The sequence below is a fragment of the Candoia aspera genome, chromosome 5, assembly GCF_035149785.1.
Source record: "Candoia aspera isolate rCanAsp1 chromosome 5, rCanAsp1.hap2, whole genome shotgun sequence".
Lineage (NCBI taxonomy): Eukaryota > Metazoa > Chordata > Lepidosauria > Squamata > Boidae > Candoia > Candoia aspera.
In genome coordinates this window covers 36836034-36849492 of record NC_086157.1, presented here as the reverse complement: position 1 = coordinate 36849492, position 13459 = coordinate 36836034, and the positions used below count along the sequence as shown (strand labels likewise).

The 13459-nt window shown below is 36.0% G+C and overlaps 1 protein-coding gene across 1 annotated transcript in view; it reads right to left on the bottom strand.

The window, feature by feature from the left end:
- CRACDL (CRACD like) overlaps window positions 1-13459 on the bottom strand; it is a 56629-nt gene that overhangs the window by 29129 nt on the left and 14041 nt on the right. Inside the window, exons 3-4 of the mRNA XM_063304978.1 lie at window positions 7761-7939; window positions 904-985 (exon numbers count right to left, since the gene is read on the bottom strand). Of these exons, the coding sequence (XP_063161048.1) occupies window positions 904-970 (67 nt within the window). The 5' untranslated portion in view covers window positions 971-985; window positions 7761-7939. The remainder of the gene's footprint in view (window positions 1-903; window positions 986-7760; window positions 7940-13459) is intronic.

Sequence of the window (13459 nt, the reverse complement as noted above, 5' to 3'; positions counted from 1 at the left end):
AATTTTTCAAAATTGATCACCTAACCTACAAATATAATTCTGGTTTTAAATTATACATACAGGAATAGATAATCAAACTAACCTTACTTGAAATTGCTAAACATCCATTCCAAGCTTAGAAAATGTCTGAATTTATCCATAATAATATTAAGTGTAAGCTTCAGAATACTGTAAGCATTGTTTTACTATAGAGGGCTATAAACATAGAAAGTCTTTTCTTTAAGAAGCTAGAGTGCTATATTTCTTCCACATAATGTAGCTTCACTTTCCTTTAAGTATGATGCAGTGAATTCAGTGGGTCTTCCTTTTCAATAGAATATCCGTACTGCCACCAATAAAGCAATGATTAAGTATTTTTATTTTTAAATATGCCTTTTATTATTTGGGCTCCAAGTGAAACGTGTGTTTCTAAGTACTTACAAAATCCAGAGATATCATATTTATCTTTTAAAAAGTAAGGCAATGCTATTCGCAATTTAAAAAAAAAAAAAATCTGGTCAATTGTGTCCAATTTTCAGAGATTGCCTGAACAAGCCCTGCAGTTTTCTTGGCAAGGTTTTTCAGAAGTGGTTTGCCATTGCCTCCTTCCTAGGGCTGAGAGGGAGTGGCTGGCCCAAGAACTCACAGTCTCCTGGTTTCTAGTCTGATGCCTTAACCACTACACCAAACTGGCTCTCATTTGCAAATATGAACATACAGAAACACATAGCTTTTCCTTTAGAATAATTTCTATTCTTATACAAATCATACAATAGACTGATGGATTTGCTATGTACATTTTAACTGACTACATTGGATTAAGATTAAATTTGAAATAAAGAGGGTTCCTATTCTGCAAGGTTAACAGATTTGTTAGTAGTTATCAACATTTTCTCAAACATATAACTAAAGTGAGACATTTACCTGAAGCTTCCTCCCCAAATCCTTCTGCTTCTTGAAACTTGGTATCCATTGTCCTTGTGAAATTCATATACCGAAGTAGTCTCTAACACGGAAAAATAAAAAGTAATATTTTAACTAAATTTAATTGAAAGTAGAATGCATGTTTTTTATTGACCCTTCCTACTTCTTACTCCTGACCACACTCACATTATCAAGTATGAACCTTATTCAGGGTGTCTTACTCGATTGCCAAATCCTGGTCACATTTTTTAGACGTTTTTTTAAGTTGGAATAATTGTCCCTCCCACCCAGTTTTGAAAGAGACTGAGTGGGAGGATTATTATAAATGTGTCAATGTGATGGTATTTTAATACAGTCCTGCTTAGTTAAGGTATTTGACATTGTTTGTCTTCATAGCTGAACATTTTAATATACAAACTAATTAACCCCTGAAAGACATCACTGCTCAAAACCGGTTGACAAACTTACCATTTGTTTACAGGTAGTCCTTGCTTAACGACTGCAATTGAGACTATAATTTTGGTTGCTAAATGAAGTAGTCATTAAGCAAATTGACCCTATTTTATGACCTTTTTCTGGCGGTTGTTTTTTTTATAAGAATTTGATTAAGTTTCAAGAGAAATATAAAAGCTACAAAAAAACAAAAAAAACACACACAAAAAGAAAAACTAAAACAATGTGAAAAAACAAGAGGTTTTTTTTTTCAAAGTTACAAAAAGATGTGACTTCCAACTTTTAACAGCAAGGATATACAAAAAATTTCCATAATCAATCCCTTATTCTATATTAAACCAAAATCATATTATTTCTATAAATCATTCCACTCTGGCACAATATAAAAATCACTAAGTACAGTAATTCTCTCCCCTTATATTAAAGTAAAGAAAAAAAATCATATGAACCTCCTAAACAACTCCCCCCCCAAATAGCACTTGTTTAATTTTTCTATTCCTACTACTATTCTATACATTTCTGTCTACCATAATAAAGATCAAATTAAAAAGCACATAAATTGTCTGCCATTATACTTGATAGTACAACAATTTTAATAATCTTAATCTTAATAGACCTAAAACCAAAGCATTTTTACCCTAATAATCTTAATCCAAATCCTTAAAGACAAATAATATCAGCCAAACCCTAAAAGCAATCCAGATAAACAATCTTCAACCCTTATCCCACTTCAAAATAAACCAGAGCATTTACATAGCCCCACAATGCACATAGAACGTTTTTCTTAAGAAAATCGAACAGCCCAACCGCCCCCTCAAAAATTCCAACTTCTCTTCAGAAAACCTCCCATACATAGTGACCCCTTCTTTTTCATGGCATTCCACCAGAAAATCAATTTCACTTATTGCTTGCAGATCTCCCTCTCCCTTAAATTCCTCCAACTCCACTATCCAATCTTCATACAGCATCTCAACAGAAATCCCGATCTCACTCTTAGAAGAAACATTTCTATCACTGTTAAATTCCTCACTTTCATCCACTACATCCCCAACCAGATGACACATTTCAGACCTCATATTTTCCATGATGTCCTGAATGTCTTGCATGAAAGCTTGATAGGAGTCAGAAAGAATCTGTTTAAAATGTTGGTGGAAGTCAGAAAAAATCTGTTTAAGATCGTCCATGTCTCATGCAGTAGATTATGGCGCCACCTAGGAGCTTAACCAGCGAAAGCCGAAGATATGGAAAAATTCCAAAATGTGTTTACACCAAGTGAGAGTGAGATAAGCAGACAGTTCCCAAGGGAAAGTAGAAACAGCTGAAAGTTCAAATCAGCCAATTCAATGTGTACGAAAATGCTAATACCTTCAAAGTTAGTACAAAAATAATAACAGGAAGACAATTGTTTACTCCCAATTCTCCTTATTATTTGGAAGGAGAACGAAATCCAAAACTTAAAAAAGAATTTTTAAAAAGTAATCCCAAAAATAACGATAAGCACCAAGAGAGCCAGCTTCTCCTCACTGTAGAAAGCCTCTCTTAGGGTATGCATACTTTAAAAAAAATAAATTGGGTGATTAGAAATGGGGTGGCCAGTCTTAGTGTCCCTTTAAGGCTACACCGCAGCTTGGAAAATGATAACGTCCCCACCTCCCTGCTAGCTCTTACCAGTCGAATGCGAAACGCTATTTGCGATCTTCTGGCTACAAGCAGCCATCCTGAGGGCAGATGGGGTGATTCCAGGTATTTTCCTTTTTCTAGAAAAACACTCCTGGGCTTCAGGAAAAACTGCCTGAGCCTGAAAAAAATTGCTTCGTTGTCAGCTCCACTAAGCCCGCAGGCACAGCTATTCAGTTCGCCATGTCCCCATTGGAAGTCCTTTTTCTGGCAGTTGTTAAGTGAATCACCATGGGTATTAAGCAAACCACATGGTCATTAAGCAACTCATGCTGTTCCCCATTGGTTTTGCTTGCCAGAAACCGGCTGGGAAAGTCAAAAATGGTGATCACGTAGCCATGGGACACTGGGATGGTCATAAAAGTGAACTGGTTGCCATGCACCCAAATCATGATCATGTGACCATGGGGACACTGCAACGGTCATAAGTGTGAGGACCAGTCGTAAGTCTGTTTTTTCCGCACAGCTTTAAGTCTGAACCATCATTAAATGAATGGTTGTTAAGTGAGGACTACCTGTATTTGCTACCTCTCAGGTCCCTTCACAAGATTTAATAAATTGGTTGACCATTTTATTAGGGGTGATTGCAAGACTCTGGGGAAGTCTGAAAATTTCTGAAGTGGGGCTCATTCCTGCCCCACAGATTACAAATACATTTATCCAGCTTCTTCCTGGGACATTTTATGTGGTTTTCATTCAGTCTGCTTTGTCTGCCTTCATTTTTGTAAGATTTTAGATGAAGCAGGTATATTATGTATTACTTTCTCCTTAACGTTTAAACAGGGAGCTAAGAATTCACTGTTCTCAGATTCCTACAGTGTGAGTACTTAAATAATTGTATAAAGAAGAGCAGTAAGTTAAAATGATGAATTTGCAGGCTTTGAGGTATGGTAGAAAGGCAAGGAACAGCATAGCCTGAAATACAATTAAAACTTCAGTTGCACCTCATCATTTCTCTGCCAAATGGTCCAATGGCTAAACAATCTAGATAGCCAGCCATAGGCTTAGTTACTTTAGTAACTGCTCATACATAACTTAATTTATTCATAATTTTATTCATCATTTGGATTGCGTGTTTTTAAAATAATTTATTGTCCCAATGTCCTATATTTTATTTACTTTTATATATAGTTTTTGTGATTTTTATGCAACAATGCTGCATTCTGCTATGCCATATGAAATAAATAAATAAATCTCTCTGCTAGGCATCTGTTTCTAATTTTACACCAGTTTCTGCGGTCCTATCTCTTATGACAATACATGTCAAATCTCTAAGTTGTAACTTACCTTGAATAAACCAAAAGGAACACATGCAAACAGTGCTAGTAATGAGCCTTCTCCTTAGCCGTCCTAGCAACAGGCTACATGGCAAAGAACAGGAAAGAGAATACCACTCTGAACTGACTCGCAAAGTAGATGGACCAGGCCCAGCATTTTCAGCAGACTTTAAAGATCTGCAACACAGAGCCATGTCCTGCATTTATCTTAGCAAGTGGCAGCTTTAGTAGGAATAGCAAGAAAATAATTATTTTTCCAGACTCGCTGCCACAGACAGTTCACAAACATAAGCATTGTAATGATGCATGACAAAAAGTGATTAAACTTTCTCCCTTTTCAGTGATTTCTTGATTCTCTCTCTCTCTCTCTCTTTTAATGGGTATTTTTCATTGTTTTCCAAGTTTTTTTATTACTTTTATTATTTATTACTTTAACCAAATGTTTTTGATTTTTTTGATTTAATGTTTTTCAGGGGGGCTGGTTTTTGAAAAAAAAGTTTGCTACTGTATATTATTTTTCTTCATCTATGGAAATATTGTTGTGTTTCACATTTAGGTCATCTTTAATTGCCAGTTGGAAATGGAATGTAAAAGGACTTAGATGTCCTTTGAAGAGGAGACACATGTTGACTAAACAGCAAACATCCCTAACTTTCCTGGGAGACCCTATCTATGAAGTGGAAACAATCTCAGCTCGCTGTAATAATTCCAGGCAGCCAAGCTTATTGACTTCAACAATAACCACTGTGTGATAAACACATTTCCTCATCTGACATAATCCCCAAGGATCTAACACAACGCTGAACAAGCTGGAGTTTATTAAAATGGAACATAATGCTAAAATATTCATAGAGCTTTCTTATGGTGCTATAGAGCATTCCTCTCCCATTGGAACTCTTGAAATCCTATTCTAGACGGCATTCTATTTTCTCTGTTCTTCAACTGTAAACTAAACTTGGTTTTATTAAGTAATATTAAGTAAAAATATATTACGATATGTTTTTTTAAATCAAAGCATGCCAATTCAATCTGTGATTTTTTAAAAAAATCTGTTATTAATTTAAAGAAAAAATAACGTACAAGAAATATGCTTTCTATTGATTATTGCTAGTTTAATTCCTCAGAAACAGTATTATGTAATCATTTAAAATGAAAGGTGCCTCTTTTTGTGAACTCTTTTAAAAGATACCACATTCCATTCTGTATAAAATTTGAAAACACAGAAATCTTTATTTTAAAGATTAATAGGAATTTTCATTTTTTTCTTCAATATTTTATAATTTTATAAGTAATTAAATATGCATTGTAAAATTGTGATTTTATGACATTTTAGGTTCCTTGTTTACTTATTCACACCTATCTGCATTCTGCCATTTTATTCTTCCTTCGTGTCTTACTTTTCTTGTTCAAACTCTTTCTATAAAATATTTATTAAAATATTAATTAAAAAGAAATTGATTATATATGTATACTGAGCATGAAGTTGAAATAATAAAAGCAACTTTTCACTTCTCTATCTTGTCTTTGAAAAAAACAGGTGACAGATTAATTCATAGAAAATTCAGGCATACCTAAGTCCATGGAAATTTCAACACACTGGGTGCCAGCGAGAGTTAGGCTCGTCTTTGTTTCAGAGAGATTATTCCCAAGTGTTTGATACTTATAAAAGTTAGCCATCAAAAACCACCATGTTCAGGAAACAGAAGCAGATTACTATCAACGCATTTTCAGAATGACTTTCTCGAGGAGTGACTATTGGAGCTTTATGATCAACCCTTCATAAAAACTTTTTATTTCCAGAGGTATAGGATTAGCAGATGGGAGACAAACATGCACAGTGCCAGCAATATTTCTTCTATCTGTGGAAGATCAATCTAACACACCAGTATCTTCCAAGAACCAACATATTGCCATCTGGAATGTTAGCGTCCTTTTCCAACAAGCCCAAATGTTCGCTCCAAATTCCAAACAACAAATTCCTCCCTTGTTGAAAGGAGACAAAATACTAGCCTTGCGCCCAGGCTGTTTTGTCACCAGATAGGTGATCCCTGAATTCCACTTGGGCTTCCTGTCCACTAACAAGTATCTGTTGTTTTTAATAGCCAAGCAAAGGCTAATGGATTGTATGGACACGCACACCATTTTTATGTCTTTACACAGGAGAATACACTGCTGTCCAAGTTTTATTATTTTGATGATTTATCAATATCCAACTTTTAAAAAATATTATTATCCATTTCCCCCTCCAGAGACTAAATATAATGCAATGGATTTCAAAAATATCATTCAATATTATCATAAAATTACAACTGCCACGATAAGTTACAAGGGAAAGACCATGACACAAATACATTGCAGAGGATAGGAAGAACTTGGTACAGCTTAAGAGATATTGAGTGATAAAATTTGGTACAGCATAAACTCTAAACTCATTAACACTGCTTAGGCTTTGTAATATTTTCATGTTATTTTGAGGAGATACCAGTATGGAAAAGTTTGCTTTCACAATGTTTATTTCACTAAATTGGTTAATACACACCAATCAATTCAGATAGCATAATCCATATATGATCTGACTATCATATCTGGGCTGCAAAAAGAGTTACTTTGGAATTTAATTCAATTGCCACCCAACTGGGCTGCTCACAATATATCCAAAAGAGTGAAGTACAACACAATTCAAAACCAACCCAACAAAAACAAATAAGAAAACAGGTAAAGAATGGCAAATCTGGCCAATAACAACACCCAAAAGAGGCTCCAAGCATCCAAGTCCAAGGCCAGAAAGAAGACCCAGGTCTTCAAGGCCCTTCAGAACGCCACCATAGTGAAAGCTCTGTGTGTGTGTTTGTGTGTGTATGTGCAACACTTCCAAAGCGTTCCAAGTTCCTTTGCATGACATCTCAGTTCAATTGTATAAAGTGTATCATATTTTCAATGCTTTTTTTCCCCAGGGGAATATTGTGGGTCAATCATGTTTATTTCTACAATAGTAGAGATAATAAGAGAACGTATCAACATCAATAGGGGAAAGCAACAACAACTCATTTAATTACCTAAAATGGCAATGTATGTTCTGATAACTAGATCCATTTTTGTAGTAGTCTAGTGTGTTGTAATCTGGGTAGACATAATATCTTTTCTCATGTTATTGCATTGGCCATATAACTGCTGGTAGCTCAACTACTGTTCAGCTGTGAAGAGGAGAGTGAGAGCTGGCAGTGTACTGGCTTCATAGTCAGTCAGATACTTAAGACCCCTACAACTCTGTTAATTTAGAAATATTAGTTTGCAGGGATATATTAGGCTGGATTCAGTAGTAGTGGTAAAGATACATGGTAATCCATAATCCATCCACATTGGCTTATCTGGATTAAGAGAAGAGAAAAAGGAATTGCCTAAACATCCTATTTATATTCCAAGAAGTAGTAACAAGAAGGTACTTCTTACCTTTAGTGATCTAGCACAGTTTCTGCAGTATTAAGGAAAGGTTTTTAGTCTTGCAAAATCGATTATTTGAAGATCACTTGTTTGTGATCAGGGAACCACACTGAACTGAGGTCCATGAAAGCAATCCACAGGAAAAGAAAGATATCATGGTCATCTGTTATATGGTATCCTTGAATTCCCTGTTGATAAGCAAATATAAATGCATGTTACCATTTTCTTCTTTCTTTGAAAAAAGAAGTTACATTGCTTAAGTACTTTTAGAGGTTGAGCACCCTCCAATCTTCGCACCAAAACTATCCCCATATACTAATTGAAAATAAAATTTACAAATGCTGGCAAGATACTATCCTTTCCCACAAACCCAGCATCTATTCTCTTTTCAGGATTTTTGTATTTTCACAAAAATATACAGCTTCATTTTTTCCACAATGGCAAAGATAAATGTTCTAATTTGACAGAGCATAACCCATGCAGAAATATAACTTCACAATTCATAGAACTTTATATTACAAAGTATTTTTTTCCTCCGAGACCCCTTGTGAAGGCTGGTTTCATGCTTCATTTATATTATTTAATTATATTTTGAACAAACCACTATGGAATTGGGCTACCCAATTTGGGAAGCTAAAATCCAGATAGCAGCAAAGATATACATAAAATTCTCACAGTCATCTGGACTTTTGTAGCCCGGATCTGGTAGCCTCCCACAGTGGCCTAGTTCACATGTTAAGGACCAAAACAATAGCCAGTGTTTCCAACAGCAGATACCGTCAGTCAGTTATATAAATGATCAACAACTACTTGGTTTCAAGGCCATGAGCAAACAGTTTGTTGAATTGTGGCAGGAAGAAAACTGCAATGGAGGGCAATCAACTCTTTTATATGACTTAATTCTCGTATGCAATAAAGTTTCATTATCTAGCCATGTGTTTTGTATCTCCAAGAGCCTCTAGCTGTGTTCAAGCCTAGCAGCCAAGCTGAGCCAGGCTCTGTCCAGTATCCCAGTATTTCTGCTTAAATTTTGCCAGGAAATCTGACAAACATCAAGTCAAAACATAATCCATAATTTACAAGCCAGGAAACCTGGGTTCAATATCATGCTAAGCCAAAACTAAATAAACCAAATTACAGTTTAATGTGATCTGGAGATCTAGCCAAAGTATGAATTGATTTCACTATCTGAATAAACATTCATTTATTCTCAAAATGTTGATAATAAATAAAAAGTAGTCAATACAAAGAAGTTTTTAAAGTTTAAGGTTCATAGTCTGCTTTGCATAATTATAAATTAAATAAGCAAAATAACATTGAAAAGCAACAGTTCCAGACAACTCAAATTTTAAAACATTAGAAATTTATGCAGATCATTTACAGATTACTTATAATATTACCACAGTACCAATTTTCTTGGAGGGCATATACATATACTGTACTATCACTCCAACAAAGCATTTTTTAATTAAATAAATTCTGTAACAGATTGATCAGAAAAGAATAAAGGTTGCTTCCTGTACTATAAAAATGGAAGCAATAAGCAAAATTTGGTAGTATTCCTAATGAAATTAAGTACAATGGAAAAATGCTTGCCCTACTCTGTTGTTTGCATAAGTAACCAAGAAACCTTTGGAAATGTTTGCTTCAGTCAGATCAATAGGAAGTGGAAGTCCTTACCTGAACGCTACAGTTTTGATTTACCAAATTCAGTAACCAGGAAAGTACATGGTTTGAAAATAAATGCCTCACCTTGACAACCAACAGAGCAGTAATAAAAGTGGAATCCTAATCCTATTCTTCGCATTAAAGGAGGCTGAAGTAATGTTGGTTCAATCTGATTTAAAAGGCAGAGCCCTCTTCTTATAAACAGGCAGGCATGTGTTATGCTACAGAGCTTCTTCCCAAGTGTATGCAAAATATTGCCTTAGGCCGTGCAAATGATCCTGGTCTCTGTTGCTGAATGATTTCATTCAAATAGAAAAAGCCCCACTATCCTAAGTTGCTAGGAAACAAGGAAGGAGTCCCTGACCTGAATTCTTAGTAGAATTTGATGTTGCCCAGGAAGCTTATGGTCTTCTACAGTTCCTTGGAATTAGATATATAAGTTTACACAATACATAAAAACCTCAAAAACGTAATTGTTAAGACCTCTTCTGAAAAAAAAGAAAGATATTATTCAAGAATTTGCTAAGAACTCCCTAGAGAAAATATATTGTTTTCAAAGGCTAAGAGAGTGCCATTTTTAACTGTATTGCATTATGCTTCTGATAGAAGCAAAGTACTTTTCCCCCTAAATCTGTGATCAGTAACTGCTTTGGGTTGAGGGCTGCTCTATAAAGACAATTCCCTTTCTCCATATGTGCTGCTCTATGGTCTTATCTCTACTCGCTCTGACACTCCCAACATAATTGCACAATGTTGACCTCATCCAGGCCTTAGCTCAGGAGTGAAACAGCCTAAAGTTGTCACTAAGGGTACTGGACTAAGGATTATTTTCCCCCTGAAACCAATACTACTCCCCTCCCAGCTTCAAGGTAAGCAACATTTGTAAGCCTTTGTCAACCCATTATCTTGGAGACCAGTTGACCTATTATGGCTGTGAGCAGAGTTGGGAAGCATGGACGGGCATTCTTCTGGTGACTAGGTAGCCCTGACGATAGCCATTTCTCTCCTAGATTTGCCCTCTCCATTAATACTTTGTTTTCCTGAGTTCCCTTCATACTTGTCACTTTCCCCCCAGGTCACCCAGGTCCTGCTTCCTATTTTTGAAATTAACTTATTCTCAGGCTTTCTACAAGTTAGAGGAATGGAAAGCAGACCACCACTATATGGATATAGATATTTGGAAAAGAAGAATGGGTGTATTTGCATAAATCTGTATTTACTATATTTTGAAATGGCATCTGTGAGAATATTTATCTTTAGATGCAGCAGCCCCACTTTTCCATGCGCAGTGCCCAGAAAACAGAGAATGATAAATTAAACTTTTGCTGCTCATTTGTCAGTTTCCCTGCACTTACCAGTTTCAAACATACTAGTCAGTTCCAGCTATTCTGCTCTAAAGCACCTACCTAGTTGCAAAAGTTAGTTTTAACCATCTTTTATCTGAATTTTCAACTTACTGTTATTTCTGACTGTTATTCTTGATTCACTTGGACTTCAGGGTTTGTTTTAAATTGTGCTGTATTTTAAGACTTACAGTAGATATTTTAATGTTTCTATATCATGTAAGCTGCTGAGAGTTGCTTGGATTGCAGCAGGATAGAAATGGAATAAATAAATAAAATAAATAAATGATAACTGTACATTTGCTCTTTGTATTGCTTCTGGATTGGTGATTACAGAAGGCTGACCTGGCAGAGGGATTGCTTCCTGCTTGTTCCACATCCTGTGCAACATCTTACTACAAAGTCAACTGATTCAGTTAGGAGCAGGCTCCACAGAAACCAGCAGAATGTACTTCCACATTAAAGAAGTATACCAGTGATGGATACTGCATCAGCTGCTAGTCAGTTTCTGGGCAAAATTCAAGGTGCTGGTTATCACTTTTAAAGCCCTATACAGCTTTGATTGATTTGTTATGTGCCATCACATCCTTGTCACCTCTTAGCACCCACACAGATAGATTTTCTCCATAATGATCTGTCCCTAAACTGGTTTTTCAGGTCTTCCAATGGTGCACTCATCACCACTGTAACTGAGTCTGTCCACTTTGCTGCTGGTCGTCCTCTTCTTTTCTTTCCTTCCAGCTTCCCCAGCATTCAAGACTTCCCTTGAGAGCTAGGTCTTCACATAATGTGTCCAAAGTAGGATAACTTAAGCCTGGTCATTTGTGCCTCGAGTAAGAACTCTGGGTTGTTGCCTACATAGCTTAGTGAGTGGATATTGCCCAGACCGTCTTTTCTGTGTTGAAATGGTCCATCTTGCTCAGGGTTGCAAATCTGAGGGAATGTCATCTGCAGGGACCCTTTCTTGAGCCTTCTCAATGATGGTCCCCCACCTCTGGAATTTGGACCACTCCCTATTATATTACCAAAGAGCTGCAAAAAACTTGACTCTACAAGAAGGCATTTGGGGATGCAAAAAGATTTTGTTGCCTGAATGGTGAACTCTTCAGAGCCTTCTTGCTGTTACAGTTATGCTACTGATTGTCTATGTTTTAATTTTATGTTGTTAATTGTAAACTGCTTGTAGTCTTCAGAAATGGGGTGGCATATGAGCCAAATAAATAAATACTAGCTCCCTTATTACAGAGTTAAAAACTGAGATACATGCAAAGATGAATGTATTCTTTCTGATATTTTTACCTGCGGTATTTGGAATAGTGTCCCAGAATATTGTTATTCTTCTGCTGGCCCAAACATTTAGACTGACTTTGTTAAATGTATTTGGTAGGACCATTGCAGTTACATCAATTCAAAGATTTTAAAATGCAGAATATGTTGTAATGTAAAATATATTCCACAAACTGCCAAAGTAATATGCTGCAGAGTAAAAATTAGTCCTGAATCTTCAGTAGAAATATGCATCATTAAAACCTCCATCTCTGAAGCCTGAACAAACAATAATGACGTTTTTAAAATATGTTAAAAACTAATACTGAACCAATACAGACATTATAATTTTTAAAATTATTTGTATACTGAATTGGGAAGAACACTTGTACGATAACTAAAGTGTGACCACTATCATTTCCATCTGAGTATATATCACTAATAAATTTTTGAGAAATCCCTTTGGAATCTAATGCCGTCTGAGCCCTGTGGAGGATTGGTTCCCAAGTGATAAAATGTAACCAAGCAACACTGCCATTTTTACTCTACTCCATTGTTATTCCAACTTAGAAAGAAAGAATAGCCTCTCCATTGCCACAGAAAGAGCACTGAAAACCTGATGGAGGCAAGCAAAACTGAAATGTAATAGAATGTGTTTTTTCTGCCAAAATTATTATTATAAGATCTATCATAGCCCTAGAACTGTTTTTCCATCTAACTATTCTTTAGAGGGAAAGGAACCATAATTTATCTAACATAGGTAGCTCAATACAATGAATTATTAATTGGGATATTGAGAAGAAACAGTGCCTCTTGATCGCCTGAATATTACATGCTATAGGAAAAATAATAGTAGCCATTTTAAGAGTGGTAAGAGTGGTAAGCAGGGAGCCGAGTGGGATGGGGGTGGGGGTCTTGCCAGGCGAGAAGGGGAGGGGCAGGAGGCGCAAAGGAGGGAGGATCCCTCTGCTAAGCAAAACTGACCCCCCACCCCCACCCCAAAAAAGCTCCAGACGAAGAACCGAACAGCCGTATCTTACTTCCGTCCCTGGTGCTTTCCCTGCCCGGATCGGCAAGTAGCCAGTAGTCCACTTTGTGCACTTTGACAAAGATATCCAGTCATTCCAATGTAACTTGAAAAACACCATTATAATCAACTATTTAATCAAAGGCTGTACAGTACAACTTGCAATAATAAAATGCACAACATAAACTGTCCCTAAGTAACAAGGAAATGAGATGATTTAAAGGTATCCAGAAAGCTAATTGTGGAAAGTCTGTCATATTAAAAGAAATTAAGAGTCTTATGAAAGTTTACAAATTAACAGAACTGCTATTTTAAGATCTTCTATCAATAGAAGATCTTCTGTCTTAGATCTTCTATCAGAACTGTTATTCTAAGATCTTTATCACTTAAAGATAATCCACAAT